Source organism: Zosterops lateralis (assembly GCF_965231275.1).
Source record: "Zosterops lateralis genome assembly, chromosome: 1".
NCBI classification, from domain to species: Eukaryota; Metazoa; Chordata; class Aves; order Passeriformes; family Zosteropidae; genus Zosterops; species Zosterops lateralis.
In genome coordinates, this window is record NC_139762.1 from 123,862,491 (window position 1) to 123,886,425 (window position 23,935).

Here is a 23,935-nt window from a genome sequence, read left to right on the forward strand (position 1 = left end):
TTTGTCTGTGAGCTGAGCAGCTGGAGAGCAGGTGTGCTTTTACCCTTCTCCTGGCCTTTCCCAGGGGCTGCCAACATCCTGTCCTGAGGCGTGAGAGTCACCAGGGATGTCACTGCCTGAGGTTTCCCAGGTCTTCTCAGAGCAGTGACACTTCAATAAACACTTCTGGCTTTCAACACTGGAAAGCACATGAAAAAAGGCCATGGGTGCTCACGGCCAGAATTCCAACTAAAAGGATAAAACTTACATTTTCTGAAAATAAATGGAAAAACCACAGCATTGACATTTGCTATGAATTCCTTTAAGAACATAATTCAGTGGATCAGGCCTGTTCCTGTGGGAAATGGATTTGTAGAGAAAACTGGATTTGCCAGTTCTGCACCGAAGACTTTGACTAGGTTGGAGCAAAGCTCAGTATGACCCCCAATGTACCAGAAGACAGCCACTCACCATTTGTTCTCCACCATGGCCACAAGTCCTGGAAACAAGCCCCTGATAAAGGGCCCTGGCACCCCTTCCCGCAGCCCCTGGCTCCAAATGCTTACCGTTGGGTCGGACAGGAGGGCTGCGGACCAAAGGGCTGGTGGATAAACTGGTGAGTACCATGGCTGCTGTTACTTTATCCATGTCCAGTTCTTCCAAAGATTTCCTGAAACACAGTGAGTGAGAGGCAGGAAACACATCAACAAATATTTTATATTTTTTTAATGTGTTTTTTTTTTCCTTATTTTTAACACCAGTCCTAGGCCTGCACAGCACAGTAACAAAAACAAGCCGCTGCAGAGTTCTCCAAGCATTGCTCTTCTGGCAGCCTGAGCATATCAAGAGGCTTCTACAAGCAAACTAACTCAGTGTAAATAGGAAAAAAAGTGGGAAAACAGAATATATCTTTGTATAAAATTTTCAGGATTACTTTGACTCTCTATAACTTAGACTTTGTTCCTTTTTAATTTTTCAGAATTTCAGCTATTCATATTCTTAGAGCTAAGTGTGCTTGTTCTTAAGGTGGTTGTCTTGGATGAAGACACAGAGATGCAAAATTGGGTGAGATTACTATCAACATTAACAACATACATTAGTCTCTGTAGGGTAAAGGAAAACTGTGACCTGGAACTAAGGGATCTGAGTTCGTTGCTTCTGCTTAACACTATTAATGTTCCCATACTCTCTCCAAAAGACTGATCCTAAATTTTTCCTGGTTGGATTAAAAACCAAATATTTTAAGTAATTAGGAAACTAGCACAAAAACGGTGCAGGAAGGGTAGGAGGGTAAGGGAAAGAAAGTGAGAGAGGGAGAGGGGGGAGAGAGAAGATTGTTTTGCAGGTGTGATGGGTTCCTGAACCAGCATGATGGCACAGGGCCCCATTGCTCCCTCAGCCTGGTCTTGCTGGGAATCTGTGTAACTCAGAGGAAAGGACATGGAAAAGGGGTAATAAGGGAAAGGAGAGCAGCCAACTTTCCAGAGAAAGGAAGAGAAGACAATGGCGAATGCCACCAGGAACCAGGATTCAGTGATCTATTGCTCAAGGAGTCATGGGAGGGTTTTAAGCAATGAAGGAATATTTTTTTTTTGTCTGTAGAAATTATATTCTGTCTTTTTTACCCACGAGTAACTCTCTCATAATGTAAAATTTCTAAGGAGTCACGTTTAGCAGACTTTTGCTCTCCATCCTTGTGAGTTGGAAATCCTTGTGGGATTTTCACCTTGTGGGTAGAACCAAAGCAGACAATTTTTGAAAACGTTTGCTTTCAAACATATGACTAATCATCCAAAATCATCTTCTTAATTCCTAGAGATCAAATTAATTTTGTTCTTACAAAAGGACACTTCCCCCACCATATTCTGCATTCTGGTCTCTGGAGATGTCTCTGTGCCTTGCCAGGAGCTCTACTGAACAGATCAGGTTGAGTCTAATTTAAAGTCCAAGATAAGAAGTGGTCAGCTACCTGCTGTTTCCCATCAACTGCTGGTCAGTAAATCACCAAGAGGAACAGGATGTGCTGGGTGCACTCCCTTTTCTGGAATCCTATCTCACCCATCAGGTGGAAGGCTCATTAACTGAAAACTATGCTACAGTAAAGGGCTCTTGATTTTTTAGTGAGCAAACCTTGAACTTGTCCATGAAATGTTTCACAGCTGCTTTCTGGCTGATGCAAGGACCCACACAGATGCTGATGAACACTCTCCCACGCCACACAACAGCTTCACTCTCACAACTGTCTTTTGCAACACATCAGTGCCTGGAACTGAAACACTGATGATGGTTCCTGCTGGGTTCTGATTATATCTGTAGAAACCCTTCTTTCTTCCAGCCAAGGCTTTTGCAAAGAGCACAGCAGCCATATGGTCATCATCAAGCACTGGAAAGATCTCGGCTATCTGCTATAATCTGCTGAATCCTGAATCTGTCACCCATTAGCTCCTCGTGCCTGCAGAGGAGTGTTTTACTCAAATTCCTCAGGGCTCAGAAGACCCTTCCTCAGGCTTGACCTGGAGATGCTACACTTTCTCAAGGCCAACACTGCCAGATGATTTTCCAATTATCTAATATCCCAGTATGAAAATCTAGTTTCTGAGAAGGCTTCACCTGCTCTGTAGCCCACTCCTGCTGGACTACACCATCCCTGTGACTATCCAGTTGTGAATGATCCATTACTATCTGCATTTCTGCAACATATGAGGACAAAATGAGCACAAGTTCCTGGTAAGATGGAGAAACTGATCCCTAGTGCTTGCAGTCAGCCTTCCAACAAGGCTCTTCTGTGTGTGTGGCAACAGGACTAACATGTTCCCATCCAGGCCTCTGCAGAATTGCAAAATCACGCTACAGCAGTTGTTGCAAGTGTTTGACAAGTTGGTGTCAAGATGTCAGAGTCTAGACCCGGAGCTAATCCCAAAGTCTCCTCAAGTAGTTTATAACTCACTTCTTCTAGTTTTTCTGATTTTTTTTCTCCCCTCTAAAATGATAAGCATTGCTGTTCTGAAAATCTAACCCTTGCTCCAAATAATTTTACGATGTCCCAAAATTGTCAGCATTGGCATCTGTGCCTAAGGTGAAAGTTTTCACAAGCAGCCAAAGAATAGGAATAGTCATGAGAATACATGTCATTCCAGCCATGCTAAACCACACTCTTGCAATTACTGGAATCCCTTTTTCTTCCTGATCCAATTTAACAGGCTAACAGCCCAAATAAAACGAACTTTGGACTTCTTCTCTGCCCATTTCGAATGACAGTCATTTTTACTATTTACTGCTCCTCAACTGCATCCAGCAAACAAGAACACTCTGCTCATAGTTCCCAGCCACAAGAATTTTAGCAGCTACAAGTACTGGCTTATGTGACTCTGCTCCATTTTTACAGTTTGGCTCATAAATGTAAACACACATATTTCATGTATCACTCAGCCAGTACTGCAGCAGCAGCAGGCTTTGAGATACAGGCAAGACATAAAACTGAAGACAGCAACCACTTAAGCCATCTGCATTTAGTCAGCATCACATGTGAGTTGATGCATTAAGATTGTCCCAGTACCTTCCAGCTTTCTCTACTGGAAAGCTGAACCTGCACACAGCTGTTTGACACTATTTGGACTCAGAGGGGAGAATAACTTGCTTGTTACGCGTCAATTGTTCCCAAAACATTTATCCCACCATTGCTAAGGCGATTTTCTGTGGACTGAAATCATAAGCCCTGATATTACTGTTAGGAGTAATGAAATTTAAATCAGTTGTAATATCATCTACTACATCAATTGTGAAGATTTCTTCTTTTCTCTAACCTCCAATCCCAGTCTCCAAATGCATCTCCCAAGTTCTAGATGGATGTATTTGTGTCAGCACAGTCTGCATTTGAGAACCAAGCAGTTTTGGATCCTTTCTTTCCAAGTGTTTGTAAATCCAAACACATGAAATGGCCGAATTACAATGAATCAGCTGAGATATCAGCAGTACAAGTTACAGGTCCTTGGAGGCAGACCCTTTACCATGACCTCAGCTCTCTTTGTTTCATGTCTCCCTGCCTCCTCAGCAGGGAGTGTGGTTTCACTGGATCCCTGCAATACACTAATCTGGCCAGACTGGCAATTAAAAGCATCCTTTTCTTTAACAGTCAAGGCAAATCAGACTACACTTACTCTTGATTGATCCTTTCCTTGATTTTGCTCATGAATTTATTGCTTTTTGGATAATAATTTATCAATGTTAACCAACCATCACAGTTTCCCCAGTCAAAGCTCTCTACAAGGAAAGGCTGGGTTTAAGCTGCAAAAGATGAGAAAAAGAGCATCCAAGGCAAGTCCAAGGCTATGCAAGTGTTCCAAATCAATGCAACATCCAATCTCCTACTGTCCCATTTCTTCTGCCAGCTCCTGGCCACTGTTACCTTCAAACTCTCTACTAAATATTATTCCCATCTGGACACACCTATATGACAGTTCTATTTTTCCTCTATTTTTTAAGACTTGCTCTCAAATAAACCTTTAGAAATACAATTTTTTTCCTAGCTTTTATGTCTTTAGAGTACTCTTTATTACTCGCCTGGCTTAGATCAAAAAAGCCTGCAGTCCTTCCTCTTGGAAAGACTGCATTATAAATCAGTACTTTACCCAAGTATATTTAAGGGTACTGGAGAATATTCTTAGAGCAGAGAAAGTGGTAGTGGTAGCAGATGCTTTTGATAAAATTGACCCTATTGAAGAGCACAACCAAGTTTACTTGAAGCAAAGAAAAAAAAATAAATTCATTTTCTCTGCCCACAACTCCAAAGCTTTCAGTTAATTCCCTGACCAGAAACCTCTGACCCCAGTGCAGCAATGCTGAAAGCAATGAGGCAGTGGCTCACTGTGCTGAAAGGGCTCTCCTACACTCCAGAGCTGCCCCAGCACAACCAGGCAAAGTTTCCTCCCCAGGACTCCACTCCCATCAAACAACAAGAGGGACAGCAGCATCCTGCAGCTGGCAGGACCAGGCTGAACGGGGGTAGAAACTGCAGCACCAGGACAAGAGCCCCAGGGAGGGGAAAGAAAATGGTATGTGCAATTACTCCAAGTGGATGTTGGCTACAAAAGTTGATCGTCACAGAACCAACCTTCTTCTCTAGAATCATAGATCCCTGCTTTTCAGCATTGTTGAACCTGCCTTCCCTTATCCTACTTCATAAACAATAACCACCTGAAGCCCACAGACCCTAAACATTCAGATTTACAAAAAGGCTCACATTTTCTTTTGTTTTAGTAATCATGTGCTTATCTGTTTCTTACTGCTAACCTCACCAGAGGGACAGAACAATAAAAAAAATTAACTAGGATTGATAAGAAGAGAAGCAGTCAAGCACAGAAATGCTATTATTCCATGTTAACTCTCTACTGTCCACCCAAAATTCAGCTTATGACAGTGGTTCACAACACACATGGATCTTTTGTAAGAAGTATCATATAAATATGTGTGCATTAATAAGCTATAACTGGGACAAAGTAACACCATATTTAAATTGCTCTCTCCCTCCCAGGCTTACATGTGCTAAATTCTCATAAAGAGACCTCTGAAACGGGAGTCTGATCACTTGACTATAGCCACATCACACTGATGTCACACTGAGCACTGCATCAATATTGATAAACTCCTTGTTAGAAGCTTTCAACACAAAAAATATGATCTATCATATAATGAATCATTGTAATCAGTGCACTATTAATAAAGGAAGCAATTCTGAAGTAAAAAATGCTAAATTACATTTTACAGGTAAAAAAAATAATTTCATGTTCTTCAATTCATCATTAACGGCAAAAACAACATCCTAACAAGCAAGAAAATTCATGTACATGGCTGTGACTCCAAGTATCTAAAGTAACTGCAACCACTCTTCTATAATGAGTAAAGATCTATATCATGCTACAAAATATTCTTACTCCATACAATTCTTTGCCTTTACCACAATACTTGGTTACCATCTAACAAATCAAAATACTGACAGTACAGATAAATTATATTCCTTCTTGCTCTTGTGTTTGGTTGCTGATTATGGAGATTAAAAATTACTCACTTGCCAAACACAAACTCAAAAAATTATAGAGAGATTGATACAAATAGTTCAAGGTGTTCAGCATTCTTAGGTAAAAGCCATAACTTTCAAAATAATGCAATAAGCAAAGAGAAATATTGCCAAATACTATATTAATACAGCATAGTACTAGAATAATATATCTCAGAACATTGACAGTGTTACTATTTGCACATTTAAAAAGAGAACTGCTGTTTGATATTTAGAAGAGAGATACAATAATAATGCACTAATTAGAAGTTAGGGATTTCTGCCTTTGCTCATTGTGGTAAAACACAAAATTAACATTTTCCACACTAACTTTATATTTGCAGACTAATTCATATGCAGAATTAAGAGCCTTTCTTTGTTTCTGCTGTCCTTGTTATACACAAGCAAATTCTTTTTATACAGACAGTGACTATAATTAATTAAGATGAAAATACAAACAGGAACTTTTCTTCTAAAAAAGATATATACCTGAACTTCTTAAGGAAAGAAAGAAAGAAAAACGCATCAAAGACCACCTCAAAGTTCTCCACCTCCTCCTGGCCAAGCTAACAGATTTTGTGATTCAGTTATTCCAAGGGCCTTTGGAAGTCTGGCTAGTGTGGCAGAGCCTGAGAGCACTTGACAGAGTCCTCGGTAACTGAGACATTGACTTTCCATTTGGACTGTAATGGCTTAAAGACAATAAAAAGTCTCTGCACATCAGTCCTAAGAGATGGGAGACATTCACAGAGTGGTTCTCAGCATCCTGAGAACATTTTAACAGAACTGAAGAGAAAGTGGTGTGTAACACAGGCAGATTTCTCAGTCTTTTATCTGAATTTGCATCTAGCACTGCTCCACAAAGAATGGGCCTGTTTTCACAAACATATAATTCTCTATTGTCTCAATTTTCACTAAAACCACTAAAACTTGACAGAAGAGAATCCATTCATTTTTACAACCATTTTGTAGATATAAATATCCAAGAAATGGTAATATTTGGTTCCAAAGGTTGGCTGATATACTCTCCCACACACAGGGCTCTCCTTTGTCTCTCCCTCTGCTGCTCCAGCCACCTTCTCAAGCTAGATGGTTTCCCAAGCCAGGTGTGACCCCAGGAGCACCTGGAGCAGTGTTTCCCAGTCTCTTCTCCCTGTGGAGGTACAATCCAGTGATGGCACCCTGGCTGCCATGGAGATTACAACCACACCAGGCCTCTCCAGGAGTGCTGGCAGAGCTGAATCAGCAATAAAAAGGATGTCAAATTTACTGTGATTTCTGTTGTCTGATGTAAACACATCCCATGGACATGCTCTGCTCCTGCTGCCCCCTCTGCAGTCCAGTGGCAGGAATAGCTGCTTTGCCCCCTAAGGCTCTCCAGAAAAGTTTGCTTAAGTTTTGCAAAACAGATGGAAAATGTCTTTTTCATAGAAACTTTTTTATTACTGCTTTTTGAGCAACTTGTCTGACTTCCTTAAAGATAACTGAAATTTCAAATCTATCCATATGGAAACAGGACTGAACTCTTCATCTTGCTGTCTGATTTACAAAATATGGGATACAGTGTGCTGGGAATGGGGAGGGAGAAGATGAGTAGTAAAACACTGCTCTCATTATTGGCTGGTGATAAGATCTTCAGTTTCAAATGCTCTGCATAAACGGGAACAGTGAGGCAAGCCAAATTCCACACTGGGAGATAAGCTGCAGTTTACAGGAACAATTTATTCTATATATTGAAAAAATCGATCCAATGAATAATTTTTACTTTTCAAACAGTTGCAACCTATCAGGAAAACTTATCTGGTGAAGAGCCCTCGGGGCAATGACTGAAGCTGAAGTAGGAGTATGACACAGAAATTGTCTGCTTCAAAACAGAGCAATCAAATAAAGGGTAATCTCTTGAAAGATTACGAGTGCAAAGCAAAAATTAAATTAAGAAAGGAATAACAGAACCCTGCAGAGAATGGTTATCCCTTATGGTCATCCACAAATCTTGGGGATTTTGGGGGAAGATTTTCTGTTCCATTTTTTTCTACTTTAAAGGCCACTTGCTGATGCAACAAATAACCCTGTACGCAAACCAAGTCTCAATAGTGCTCTGAAGCAACAGACCAGTTATTCCAAATTTTATCAAAAGTATTCATGTTCCATCCCTTTCCTGCCTGTAACTTATGCTACTGTTCTAGTTTGTTCACAGGTACATCCCCTCTTACAAATGAGAACACTTTGACAACTTTGCCTTTGACAGGGCACTTTGTACAGAAAGAAACCTCACACTTCTGATGCTTTCCTGAGGGAAAGGGGTTGGACCACTTGCTCAGTGCAATACAAATTACCAGGCTGAAGATGAAAAAAGATGGGAAAGTAACAAAACAAAAAGTCCATAAACCTTCCTTAATTTTTGAGAATGATTAGCTGAAGATATCCTTACAGCAGATGCTACAGGAACATAGTCCTTCTCAAAGTAAGAGAAAATGTCAAAAATGCAAGGTCAAAAATGTTTTGCTTTTCCTTCTCTCTCCCTTATCTATTGCAAACAGCATGATTCCCCCACTGTATGAATGTCTAATATTCCCAAAAATATGTTTTATAATATTACTGCATATATACAGTCCCAATGCACATACATGGGTATTTTGTTTAGCACAGTTTGTCTCTAAAAAGTTGCTCTAAGTCAAGTTTAAAATAATATTAACTTTTTTTTTTTGCCACACATTAAAGTATATTTTTTAAAAAATAAAATATACATTGATGAAACACTTGAAAAAACCTGCAAGTCCTCATCTCACCAAATCAAAGAGCCACAGGCAGGTTGTTCTGTTGCTACATCTACCTACTAATGTGAACAAAATGGCAAGCACCTTGCTGAAATCAAGTCAGTCTCAAAAATGACCCAAGGGTCATTGTTTATTGTTAATATTTACATGTCATTCTTTCTGTGCTTTCCAATTTTTTGGAAATAATTATTTTTTCCAAGCAAGTAGCAAAGAGAATTGTAAATAAAAACCCGCTGACTACATTATTCAGGAGACAAATAGTACCGTGTAGCGGGTTTGATTTAGTTACCTCTGCAACTGTTCTGTTGTTTTCAAGCTGCCAGACATGGAGAGCAGAAGCTCCAAGCTCATCATTACTTTATTTGCTATGACATCACCTTCTACCAATTGCCTTTTTGATGTGAACATACCCAGGAACTTCAGCATTTCTTTACATCAAGCTCCATGTTTATCAAGGCACAGTTCAGGATACACCCCAATGCTGAGAAGTGAAGGAGCTTCGGAATGAAAATGTTTCAGTCAGCCAGAGATGTGAGTGATGTACTTTACAGCAACCCACAGTTCCTCCAAATTACACACGAGAGATACAAAGTGAAGCCCCTGAGGCAATTCCAGTGTCAAGAAACTGCCTTCGCCAATTTTATGCCATGATGACTCAAGAGACAAGCTGATGTTCTGACAACACACTGGCAATGTGTTGAAGAGCTAAAGAAGGCCTGAGTCCTTCTGTTTTAGGAAAGAGAGTGCTAGATTACAGACTGAAATAGATACCACCACATTAAAAATACATTGTGAGGTAAGCATCACCATCTTGTACACACTCTACACCATCTAAACTTGTTTCGAGTGACACACAGTTTAACGCTAGGTCTTTCAGATTTTTCAGATAGGTTGCTTTTTTGTTTAAATCTCACAGTTACAGGAGAGAGGTTTCTGTTGTTTCCTTAGCACCTGAAACTTCAACTGGACATTTGGAACTGTGAAGTATCACCACCAGATAATCTCCAGGCCTAACCAACAGTGTTTTTAACAAGAGCACCTGACTTTGAAACAATGAAGGCACAAAACCATCTCTTCACTGAACCATGTCTTATAAAGAAGAAATACATTAAATCAAACATCCTTTCTTGTCCTTTTTAAACAACTCTTCAAACTTTTCAAAGGTCCAAAACAACTTAACTTCTTCCAAAGCAGCCAAATACAACCTTGTAGATAGCTATCTCCTTGTCCCATGAGTTAAACTTTTGCTGAACAGATAAAAACTAAAGATGTATTAAAAATGATGGCTATGAAAACAGACACTACAAAACAACAAGATTTGAGTAGATGAATGGACAGTAAGGAAATGCCACTGAAGCTTCGGGGCATGAGCCAAAGGTGCCTGACACTACACATCCATGTTAAAGCATCACCAGGGTTGTCAGCTTTCTGTGGCAGAGCAAACCATCTGCACAGTTGGTGAGTGGAGAAGTCGGGGCTTTCCAAGAGCACTGTCCCCTGCATGTACACTGTACAGCATGTGCATGTGACTGTCAAAGAAATCCCAGGCAGGAATAACTGCATCAAAATTTATGTATTTATGTACAGCAGAGTAATATCAACAAGAAAATGAGAAAGTATGGACCATCTAGACTATCTGTTCTAAACAGCAGCCAGTGGTCACTGATAGCAGGTATTAGACTCCATGACCATATATATTTCTTCACCACTCAGCACTAACTACTGCACTAAAGATGCTCCTCCTTAACAACCCCACTGAAGATGAGTTTAAAATAATCTCATGTAGCAGATCCCTTCTTAGTCTGTAAACAAAATTGTTTCCGTATTTCCCAGCTCAGGATGTTCTCCTAGGGTACAATTTTCTAACTGATAGATGTTTGCAAGGAGCAGTGGTGGCAGATTAGTCATAATTTTTTTTTTATTATTTGTGTAGTATTAAGTGTCTAGCATCCCAAATAATGAGAGTTTAAAACCCCAGCACTAGACCTAGAGCTTTGCTCTTAAACTGTACCATGAGTACGAGTCCCATTGTGAAAAAGGATTTTTCACACATAGATCTGGTGATGTTGCAGCTGGGAATGATCATTCTTGTTGCAGTACCATGAACTGAAAACACTTGTCGTGGCAGGAGAAACAGTACCATGCACCACTACTTTGTATTATGCTGCACTAAGGCCATCAAGCAAAATGCCACAGTTCACTTAAACTATTTGACATTATAGTATCTATATCAGACCTTCAGATCTATCTTAAATTAAGTAAGCATTTCACCTTTTACCCCACCACCACCATTTAAAGTGGACTTACTCACTTATAAACAGTTCTAGCACTCAAAAAACAGTAGCATGAGTGATGATCCCTGACAATTATGGATACATAGTGGTTTTTACTTAAAGCTACTGGGAAGCCACTCAGTCCCTCATGAAATTTCTGAGCTCTGGTTTCTCATCTTTGATTCCCTTCTTCGAGGGAAATCTCTCTTAGAAATCTCTCTTTTAGAGAGAGATGTCAATGAAAAAACAAACAAACAAACAAAAACCCAAACCAAAAAACAACTCCCAAAAAACTCCCCAAAGCAACAAACCAAAAAGAAAAAAGTTATCATAGAATGGCCTGGGTTGGAAGGGACCCTAAAAATCATCTAGTTCTAGCACCCTTGCCACAGGCAGGGACATCTTTCAGTAAACCAGGTTGCTCAGAGCTATGTTATGTTTTTAAAACACATGTAATAATCCTGGTGAAACAAATTGGACCTGAACTTAAGAGTCTGACCCTGTAACTGAGACAACTGCAACACAACACCACCAAATAATCAAAAAATAAAGGTTGCATAGTCAAGCAGAGGGTGGAAACACACAGTCTGAGAACAGAGGAAGGCTGATGATATTCAATAACCTGCAATACACAAAACACCTTCTGAAGTGGTAGAGGATGCAGAAAAAGCTGGAAGCAGCAATTACTACATATGGTTCTATTGGGATAGTAGGAGATTTGGGCAAAACTAGTCTGCAAATTATCGCCTTCCCTGTAATTTGTTTCCAAGCAGCTTACCTATGACCTGTAATACCATCATAGGAAATAACCAAAATACATATTTACATTTAAAGTGAAATAAAGGCAGAGCTTCATAAATGATCTGGAAATGTAAAAATAAACATGGATTAAGAAGTCCTATGAAACTTATTTTTGATAAAGCATTGTAAACATACAAGATGGTCAATTTAGACTGAATAAACCTGAAGGGAGGTATCAGGAATACTCCTGATCTAAATGTTTTTCCAAGATGCTTTTTACATTAAACATTCATTGTGCTACAAAATATGTTTGCTTTATGAGTCCAGGGCTTTTTGTTGTGTTTTTGTTTTCTTTTTAATTACTTGAATGCTTTGTTTTGAAAAGAATGAAACCACTGACATAACATGTGGTAGCTGAAGAATGCATTTGGCTTAACTCTGCTGTCATCTTTAGTGTTCTTGTTTTGAATTCAACCTTTCTTTCATTACAAGAAACTACCAAAGCTGTGGCCTGCAGGTATCAAAGGGAAATTGAGAATATACCACCCAGCCTCTGGTTAGTACTAGGTCAAGCTTGTTCTGCAGTTTGTTCTGCTAGAAAGAAACACTTCCTTGGTAATGTAAATATTTTGTTAGAAGCTGTTTATAAAGCCAAAATACAACAATGCTGTACAGACTCACTTGCTGAATATGTTCGTGAAGTTTTCAAATCAGGTAGCAAAACCTGCTCACCATCTTTTTTTTCATTATTATTTTTGTCTAGGAAAACACTGCTCTCACAAATATTACAAGTGATAATTATCATGACATAAAACAGCCAGTCACTTATTGTGGGTCTGGTATTACGCTCATGTTATCCATCCTCAGACTTTCATAAAGTTACTTCTGCTGCTGAGAGAAGTACAATAGCAATCACAACAGTCACCAAAAGAAATCACACAAAAAATTATCTTCATTAACATCTTCATCACTTTGCATATTGTCCTATGCAAGCAGTATGCTGTATTAAACTACAGATGCATGTTGTCAAAATCTACCAAAGTCTTACTGAAATGTCCATGTTACAGTTGATACCACAAACCTCATTTGTGTTTCCATCTATCAAAGACAACACAGACTTAAATGACAAGAAGGCATCGTTTTCCATTATGGAATTCAATTCTCTTCTTCCTCTCAGAAAAGAAGTGGACTGTTTTCCACTATTAGTCAACAAAGTACAGCATTTTTCATCTTCTTTTTTTTTTTCCATACAATTTGCAATGGCCTAATGGTCTAGTTTCCTTGTCTTCAGATCACAAACAGAGAAGTGGCTAAGCATGTGGAATGTTCCACACTAATGAATTAGAGTATTTATAGTCAGAGGCATTGACATTTAAACATTTAGCTAAAATTATTTAAGGGATCCTCTCTGTATGCAACAACAGCACCTCTTTCCTCTGAGAATGGAGTCTCAGAGGAGCACTGTTATTAGTTTACTCTTAAAATTAGGCTTGGAAAGCTGGGAGAACAGCAAATGCAACCTCATCTCACTCTGCACGCTGTCAGCAGACTGTCCACAGTTTTAATAAATTCAAACATCCTCATCCCTCACCTTAGTCCCTGTGTGATGCTCTGCTCCAGTCTTTCTACACTCCATTGTCTTCCTGACACCAGACTTCCCCTAGTATACCTGTCTTTTCCAGCAACCATTGAAGAATTTCAGGGAGAAAAAACCCCTACGATTTAATGAAAATTCTGAGGTTAAAGGAAATAAAGACATCAACAAATAAATAAATCTTTTCATAAAACAGATGAAAAGGAGAAGCTTTAGCCTGTGAGCGCTGGCAGTCAGGTTTTGGTACCTGCTTAACATCTACTTTCATCAAGTCCTCTCTGCAGTCCTGGACAACCACAGCCTCCTCCTTGCTGCTCTCTGGGGAGAGTTAGTGTGTTAGGTACTTTGGGCAAAAGAGACACGGCCTTCGAGGAGAATGAGTTACTTCTTCATGAGACACTGAAAGCAGCATTCACCTGACAGCAGGTTTTAATACAATACAAACGTGAACACTTCCACAGGGGGATTACATTACTATCCTGTAGATACACTGTATTTTGTGCAAACTGGAGCACTGCAGCTATACACTATCTTTGCAGAACACCACGGCATTTTGAAAATTTACCATTTTCATTTAAAGAATAAGCTATCTTGAGAACATCCATCATTTCTGATTGTTTTTCCCCACAGAAAAATGAAGGTGACTGAATTTATGCTTTCTCCACTGCACATCTCAATACAGATGTGCAAACTGCAATGCAGCTCCAGGGGAACTGATAGCAGTCTCATCTTTACCATCACCCTTTGGCTTTTAAAAATAGATAAACCATGTAATTTCTCTCTCACTTCCCTTCAACAATCTTTTCTTATACACACACAGCCTCGACTCTTCCCCTATCAAGCACAACTCAGCAGGTCACTAATTTCCCTGGCTAGCTTAAAGTAATTTTTGCCTTATTTCATCTCCAGCATAAAGTCCTGATATAACTTGCCATTAAGGAAAAGATGTAGGTAGGAAAGTACTCCTGGATCCCCAGTATGATCTTCCTGACACGAGTCACTATGGAGAAGTGTCTGACAACTTGCCCAGCAAAGAGCTCCTCCCCTGGGCAATGGAACTGCTCTCTATCCTTTATGGGACAGGATTTTGCTGTTTGCACTGCAGATCTAAGCAGATGAGGAAATTTAGGCCGGCATCTTTTTTCACCGCATGTTGGGAGTAAGGAAGCCCAAGTGATACCAAGTGTATCTTAGCAGGATGTTTCGTTTTTTCAAATAAAGATGATGATACTCTTACAGCCCTAATCATTGTGACTGCAGCTTCAGTAGCAGGTTCAACTCACCCCTTGGTCTGCATTGTCACAAAGGTATTGATCTCAGACAGCACACACAGATCCCTTCCCAAAATATCTGTATGTTTCAGGAACTACTCCATACAGACAACACGATTAAAACTGCTTGACTTGAAACTTTGAGAACCATGGGTCTTGCAACTTGGCCAACTAAAACAGATTAAAACCTTATTTGTGATGAACAGTTTGGCAAAAAAAATTGGCATTTCTGTGCTTCAGGGATGACTGCTAACCATGAAGAAATACATGGTAGAGACATTGACTACAACAGCTGGACATTTTTACTCAAGTTGTGATAATGTACATGATCAAACTCGGCAAAATGGGAACAAAAAAAAAAAGCACATGTGCACGTGCACATAAAACTAAATAGTACAGTTTTATGACTCAATTTTTTTGTTGTTTTACATTTCATTTTCCACCCTCTTACGTAAGATCTTATAGTTGAATTTTTTTTTCACTGATTACATATAAAGTAAGATAAGAGAATCATGCACCTGATGTATATTTGTCCTTCACTTCAAAGGAATATCTTAAAAAGATAAGCACTAACTTAATAAAGCCAGAAAAAAAAAATCATAGTCATGTGTTTGTCTCTGTATATGATCCAGAAATGATTTCCTAACAAAAGATATTCAGCTATAAACATCAATATGCAGAGCATGATAAATCACTTTGAAGCAAGCATCTGTAATAATAGCCTCCAAAGAACATTTCACAAGCAAAAGTATTATTAAAACAATAACACATGCTTTCAGACTGATTTATCTCAGTCTCAGTTTGCAACCAGGGACTTGCTCTGAAGATTTGAAGACAAACTCAAGGGCAGATTCAGCTTGTGACAGTTCCCATAGCCTGCTCTCCTGCCTGCCCTCCCTGCTCACTGCTGTGCTGAGGGGATGCTCTGTCACAAGGGATACATCAACCAGCCGACCAGCAAGGCTATTATGCAACACGTCCATCTGTGGTTCCTCTGCTGGCATTGACTGCTCGCCTCAGGCAAGCCAAGAGTGTCAGCAGCCTTGCTTTGTAAAGGCTCTCCTTGTTCTTTATATAACTCCAACCATGACGTTTGTGTGGCTCCTCACTGCCATACCTGGCTCACAAAGGGCAGTGCATGGAGTCCTGGCAGTACAACACCAATCACATTGCCCCTGGGACTGCAGTACTGGGAAATGGGAAAATCCTGCCTTTCCAAAACAGAAACCCAGCAAAAAACCCTCAACACCCAACAGATCAGAAAATTCAACAGCTTCATCACCAAGCATTTTATTACTGACTCTTCATCCAGGCTGACATCTGATGACCAAGCATGTTTCTGGCTAAGCACAGACCCAGCCCAGGAGAAGAAAGAGAAAGCTGCCCCCTCCTGCTCCCACTGGTCTGTCAGTGGCCCAAGCATGCCACCACGGGAATGTGTAAGACTCCTACTGGTTTGAACTGGTCTGGTTCCTGTATTTCTGCCCAGATAATGGAACCGCTGCTCACTGCAGGGTAAGATTTGTCCCCAGTTCAGTGGTGTTTAGCTAAACACACTCCTAAGTAACACCTACACTTTAGACAAAGGTGAATAATTAAAAACCTTGGGTGCAAACACACAGTCAAATCAAAAAAGAAAGAAAAAACGCTTTGGCCAACTTCCATAATTCACACCTTCCTCCAGCCATACCTCATTCCCAAGCAACATACCTGAGACAAATTTAAATATCTACCTATTAATGAGAGCAAAATAGAACTGTGTTCTTGCATGTGTGTCCACACTCATGCTTCTTCTAGAATAACCAGTAATTTGGGACACACAACCCAGCACAGCATAGTAAGAACCAGTTTTTCAGAAAAGTCTTAAGGTGAAAATTTTCCCCAAAAAAGCTAAAATACCACAAAAACAAAAAGTCATTGCAATCAGTTGTTGCAATCAGACAGTGTGATCAACACAGCTTCATGAATCACTCTTAAATCAGGGAAGTGTAGAACTAAAGCTGGGTTCACATTTCAGCCTAGAGGGCATCTGAGATATTCAGGGAAGCCCAAATGTCTGCCACAATTCTGCTGTGGCATTATAGTCATTGTGAACAGCCAAGATTTCAGATCAGTTGAATGCGGTAAACAATAAAGCAATCACAGCCTTCATTTTTTAACTAATCTCCTAATTTTTTATTCCTCAAGAATAAGCAGTTTCTTTCTCAGTTGGTTAAAAATACCCCACTATAATTGAAAGAATAAAAGAAGATTCACTAGAATCAGACAATATACAACTTCAGAAGTTGCCTTCACATAAACTTTCACAAGTAAATTAAGTTTAGAGTAAAATGCAGCAAGTAAAGGCTGTATTCTCACTAAATATAACACGGAACCATACTACTTTAACTGTGGGCAGTATGTTCTCTAACACTGCAAAATGTCTGCAAAAGTAATATCTAATATTTCTGAGTTGTTATGAGTGGGTTGGGGGTTATTACAATATCAGTCAAGAAAAAACAGCATTTGCTTCAAAAACTGGTAGAAGAGAAACAACTATTAAAGAGAGAGACTTTATCTAATGATTTCTGGCAAGAATCTGCATAACGTCTGTTCCCAAAGCTAAATCACAGGGACAAAATCTGTGGGGTCAATATTTATTTTTGTTAACTTAAGCCTCACTTCAGCTTCAACTTCTACGAACAGAAATCTGTAAAAAACAAACATTTAGAGAAGCTTTTTTGCAGCCAGAATTTTAACTGTATTTTAAAATCCAACTCTGGAGTATCCATTCTCCCAACTTTTTTTCCCATGCAAGTTTTTGTCAGATGAAAATCATGCAACTTAGAAGATGACATTGCATAGCTACACGTATAGTCCAGAGGATTTCAGCACATTTACTGATTGCATTCTTCCACATTAGACTGCTGGGAGAAATCGGCAGCTGAAATCTTGTTTCAGTAGCCCACAGTCCTCCATGCTAAAGAAAAAACAGACATGATAAAAGGGGTACTCTCTTTGGCCCCCATACTTGCATTCAAGAAATATTTCATTAGGTTATATGTTGCCTTTTTCTTCTCTTAGTTAGAGTATAATTTGACAAGGGAAGTTTAATAAGGTGAACCTCAGCTTGCTAATGTGGAATAGTAATTGATTGCATAATGCTTTTAGAATTCATTTATAGTGGGAACAAGAATATAGTTACTGGTGGAAAGTGCAAATAAATACCTGCTCCACTCAGAAATCAGCTGACAACACTGGTGACCTGCCACTTGATGTAATTTCTATTAATTTTCCACTGGAGAAACTCCCAGCAGGGAACACAAAAGATTCAACAAGAAGCTCCTACAAATATTTGGCTCCTTTACCCAAGCAATCCCTTTTCCTGGGCTGTTTTTAATCTAAATGTGCTAAAATCAATGTTTTTGCACATGACTGGTCATTCCAAGCCTCATGGAAACAACCAAAACACAGGGTATCAGCAGCATACTGCATAAAATGCTTCAAGAAGTTCCCGAATGAAAATAATCAACTGGTCAACTAATGAAAACTATGTATTTTCTTCAAGTTATAAATATCAAGGATCTAATCCTGTAAAATTTAGTTTACACCAGGAATTCTACCAAAATTAATCTTTTTTCTCCTCTAAAACAGAACCTCCATCAACCCAGAAAATGCCTGTTTGGCATTTTTATAGGATTAAAATGTATCAGCATTATGACTTAAGCCCTATAAAAGGGAGTTTGATTAATTACTTCAAATGTATTTAATTATTTATTTATTTATCTATCTATTTAGATAAATTAAATGCGGAATTAAGCAACAGCTGAGTGGATAAATTGTCATGTATTTCTAAACCAGTAGAAAACGCTCCCATTAATTTAAAACACTATCTGCAAACCGAGTACTAGAAATGGCCACATGCAAATGTGCACGTCAGGTCACTCTGAAACGGTCATTTACAAAATGTGAGCTCCTGAAACAATAACTAAACAGGAGTACAAATTAAAATACATCTGCATAACAGTATTTATTTATTTATGTACACACACAAAGACACACAAGTCAGCACCAAGTTAGCAAGCTGAGGTCCCCTCAGGAAAGATGTTTGGTGCTGGGGAGAAAGCGGCACAACAGCACCGCTGCTTTCCATTAGCATGACAGATCAGGATTAGGCCCAAGCAAAAGACCACTGGGCACAATACCAGCAGATAAAGTTCAAACTTGCAGCCCTCATCTTCCAGACAAAGCTCTTACAACTGCGGGAATCTGGAAATCTCAGCTGCATCTCAGGAAATCAAAACCCAGCTCCAAATTTAAAAACTGCACCCTGTTGAATTTGTCAATAGATGAAACCAGGTGGTGGTTTCCCTCCTTCCACCCTCAAACTCATCTTCTCCCACTACACCTATAGGCAGCAATAACTTAAAAAATACAGCAAAACTCAGAAAAAAATATTCAGATGGCTTTGATAACAAATCTAGGACATCCATACCTGTGTTTAAGCTTTTAAATACAGTAAAATATTGCCTTTAGATTCCTGGGTACAAAATGGGTATAGTTGAGAGCACTGATTATTCTCACTCTCCCGCAAGCCACATGCAATAACACTTGATTTGTGGTTTCCATATGTTTAACTACTATAATTGAAGGATGCTTTTTAGTCACAGTTCCGAAAGCAATTTGTATCTTTATCAAGGCTAGGAAAGCAGCACTACTTCTCCCTCTACACCCTCCTAATGAAAGATCCACGTTTTATTCTCAGTGACTAGAACTGTGTGCTTGTTGGTGCAGCACTCAAGGCAGCTCCAGCTGCAGGATCTGCACTGAAAGTCTTATTTCTCTCAAGAAATTATTCTCTCACAGAAACCTTTTCTTATTTGGATACAAAAAGTCTTTAATGCATCAGTATGTTTTAGAATCTACTGCCATAAGCAATAAGTATGTTTTTAAAAGCAATAAGTATGTTTTACTCCTTTTGAGGATTTTAAAAACCAAAATACATGGGATACATGACACTGAGCTTCAGTTAAAGGACTGGTTAGAAATGGATGCAGAGCTGTCTGACACAGGGTGGGATTCAGGTGCTATATGCCTGCACTCCTGTTACTGTCAACAGAAACCTGGTCACAATAATTAGCAAAACACAAGACTAGACACTACCAGCAGGGTTAAGCTTGGGCTTCCCTAAATTTAGGTATCCAGCATCTCTGAGATGCTCTAGCATACTCTCTCCCTGTCCCCCACAATCATTAGCTGCTGTGTGAGTCACATTCAGAACTCCACACAGGCATCTCAAACACCTAATGGCACTAACACAGGCACTGGATGTTTGTGTCAGGCCAACTCCATCTCCCACTTCCTGTTTCCTTCAGGGCAAGATGAACTGAACTCAGAGTCAACTGGCCTCTACATTGAGGAAATATCCTGACCATAACAGCTTACACAAGACTTATATTCAATCCCCTGAAAAGAAGATTCTATTCTTAAGTAGTTTTTGCAGTATAGCAAAATAGTCCCAACTTTACTTATGGAAAGGCAAAAGAGCAAAGGAGTTTGCCCATTACTCCTGGAACCAACAGCACCCTCAAAACCATTTCACAGCAAAATTTACAGAACAATTAATTAAACTTTACTTCCACAAAATCAATGTGTGGGCTTATCTCAAAACTTCTAAATCTGGGCAGCAGGCTTATTTTTGCAGTTGTCTCTGAATGCAAAGACTAAGTTCATCCTAGAGCACAGCTGTACAAAACATGCTGTAAAATACTGGATACTAAAAAGTGTTTACTGAAGATTATGGTTTTTTTACAGAGGGACATGCTGGGTTGTTAATGCTGAAGTCATTTTGGGTTCACCTCTAAATGAGTGTATTTTGGCACTGCTCCCATTCATGGTGTGAAATTAAAAAATTCCTATTCTGAAAACATACAAGCTGGCATAGTATACAATTTGTCTGTCACAGATAAAGCCGACTATAGGGAAGCCAGCACTTAAACTGCAAGTCTATTTGCTTTTCTCCAGACTTTCCTAATGCTCCTGGAGTGGAAGGACAGAAAGCACTAGCAGGCTCCAAGCTGAAACATTTTATAGGTGTTGAAGAGCTGTTATCTGCTTCCCATGCTTCTAGAATATTTTCATGAAGTTGAAATGTATCCTGCATCACCTGTTCAAGCTAGAGTTACAAGAATTACACCAAGTCCAACTCAGTATCAGCTTTTTAAAAACCTACCTGTAGTACAGTATACAAAAAATATTATTTTTCTTCAGAGAAGAGGATAGCTAGTGCAAGATTGCCATGTAATTTTCAGAAAACAGTGATTTTCTTACTGGGCCACTTTTTGGTGAATTGACTGACAAACCAGCTTGGCCTTTAGACTGAGCTATTTCCCCAAACAAAAGATTTTTGAGTACTACTGCCCAGCAAATCATTCATCTTTTTCTTCACTTATGGGATATTGAGACTTTCCCCAGAACCCAAACGCAAATCTGAAAGGGGGACACAGTGCTTTTAGAGCAAACCCACCTGCTTACTCAAACTCAAACCCAACCTCCTTTTTTATTTCAGATTTCCTTATGTTTGCAATGGTTACTGTCCTACAGCTACCAAGACAGATGAATCCACAAGTGGCTAAAGCACCTTACATCAGGAATGAGTAATCCTATAAAGCTGTTACAGACAGCAGCAATAATTAGAGTTTAGAAGTACAGCAGTTCACCCATCCTCATCTCAGAAGGCAGGTGTTGTATTTGGGGAGAAGGTACAAGGTACCTAGAAGAAACCAAAATAATGCTGAAGATTTATCTTGCTTCTTAGAGGGGTCCTGCAGTATTTCCAGATGCTAGGCACAATTCACCCTTCGAACAGGACATCTAAACCTAGCATCTTAATCTTTAGAAATATCTGTTAAAACACATTTCTGAGGAGAATTTCACTGACTCTAGGTATACAGATGCAGTAACACCTCTAGCCTGCAGCCAGGCAGGAGGGAGAGTACAGCTGATGTAGTTCCCAGGTACTTTAACTGATTTTCAAAGAGCTGCTTTGACCCATATGCAAAATGGCATGGTTCCTGATGAACACCCAGACTGGAATGTGAGACATTTTAGGAAGCTAACTTCCTTCACAGTGGAAGCAGAATTTTTTTTTTTTTTTTTTTTTTTTTTTTTTTAATTTATGCACAGAAAAGCTGACCCTATCTTATACTAAACACCACCAAATTCCTTAAAATAGTGAAAAGCAAATCTATTTACTTCTCAGGTACTTTCTTGTGGGTTATTAAAAAAAAAAAAAAAAGTTAACTAAAAATTTAGTCTTAACATGGACTCTGGAAATAGAACATGCTTGGTTTTTTTCCAACTGCCCAAGTTTTGGATTTAAACTCCTATTAGAAATTAAAATCCAGTTATTGAGGGGAATAATACAGCATTGCCAGAGCTACATTACATCTAAACCGGAAACATACATATACACATACATTAGGTCTATATGCACACCTTCCACAAAAAGGAAGCTCAGATTGCTGCTGAAAACTAGTAGTGAAAAATTGTTAAGGAGCAGGAATGGGAGGAGAAAAAAAATACCTGCTTATCCTTTTGGGAATGGCAGACATGCCATTCTCTAAGAACATTTTGGAAGCAAAATAGAGAGTTCACTCTTTTGTTTTGCACTGATGCTTGTTTTTATTTATTAGAAGCTCTCATAGGTCTTTAAATAATTCATAACGCAGTGCCTGTTGTTCAGTTCAAGGAGGGAGCCTGGAGAATGTTAATCAAAGCAGAGATGAATTGGCACAGCTGTAAATCTGCAAGGCCCCTCCCCGATGAGCTCATCCCCTAGCACTGCAAATTAGAATGACATCATGCTTGCAAACCGCGGGTGCATTCACACTGCTCCTTGTCTCCTCCTCCCTACACAGGATTTCTCGTACTTCTTCACGCAGCTTTTTGCCCCCAAAAGATCATTACAGTGATATATGTAAAGTAGAATATCAGAAGCTGGAGGACTTGCATTAAAATCATGGAGCTGTCCTCTTATCTATCACAGGTCCAGCACAGACAAAAAAGATACATCTTTCTATTTAGAGAAGAATGAAACTGCGTATTTATCAGTCCAGCTGAAAAAAGCACTTAAAAGCATTAGAGACATATCTTTGAATAAGATCTACAAGTACTTTAAAAAGTACCACTTCTACTTGTTTTCTCATAGAGCATGCAATAAGATGACCTTTAGATCACAAAAACACTCTCAAAACTAGGTCTCAAAGAGATATATTTGTAAAAGAAATTGTTCATACAGCCATGCTGTCGGAATCTCTCATTTCTCTAACCCTGTTTCAATTAGTCATCAGATCCTTAAGGCATGGATATAAAAATATGCAACACAGATGAATAATCAGAACCTATTAGTAACGGGTAACAGATAAACTAAACAGTTAATAAAAAGCCCACAGAAATAATGCATGGAAAAGAAATGCTCCAGGAACAATTTTGATACAAACCTGCAGAAATCCAAGGTGTTCTCCTATTTGTCCATGAACAGAAGGGCCAGCTGCATTTGTTTACTTTTATGAATGTTAGCCAAGGTCCATAACAAGCTTAGTAACTTCAGAAAGTGCAGTAAGCATTAATATTAACAAGCTCATTTAGGTCTATTTCATACTCTTCAATAATTAAAGTTATTATTTACTGGAGAAGTTTATAAAATTACTGATTGCAGTAGAAAGCCCAGCTCAGCTGTCTGATTGCAGGCAGCATACCACTCAATGAAACTAAATTGGAAACACCTCTCAGTCTCATAGCATCCACTGGTCTGGTAAATAGCCCACATGAAGATCAGGTTTCTTTCTTCTCACTGAGTAAGGACATGCTAAATAAACTTCCATATGAGAATATGATGGAGAAGAAATATAATCTAGGGAAATTTTTAAACCCTATCATCATGTATTCCTCAGAAAACACATAAAAAGTATGCTTTCTGCAATTTTGAAATTTTACTTTTTTCCCCCTCTTTATGAAAGTCTTTATAACAAACAACTGAAGTCAACATACCCAAAGCTATGTAATGTAGTTTTAACATGCAGTATCACCTTTCAGTCCAGATCAAAACCAAGTTTCTGCTTCCTGTGAGAATGACAGAATGTGACTGCAGGAGGTTTACAGGTTTGCTTGTTACATTTCCAAACTCCTGGATTTTCTGTGCTTCATGCTGCCTGTTGAACTATGCTCTCTAATATCCATAGTTTGGAGAAAGAAACCAGGCACACAGT

At 39.1% G+C, this 23,935-nt stretch overlaps 1 protein-coding gene across 1 annotated transcript in view; it reads right to left on the minus strand.

The window, feature by feature from the left end:
- Nucleotides 1-23,935, minus strand: part of ZNF704 (zinc finger protein 704) — a gene marked incomplete at its 5' end in the record, with an annotated part of 85,313 nt that overhangs the window by 21,202 nt on the left and 40,176 nt on the right. The window contains one exon of the mRNA XM_083861211.1: nucleotides 546-649. Within this exon, the coding sequence (XP_083717337.1) occupies nucleotides 546-649 (104 nt within the window). The remainder of the gene's footprint in view (nucleotides 1-545; nucleotides 650-23,935) is intronic.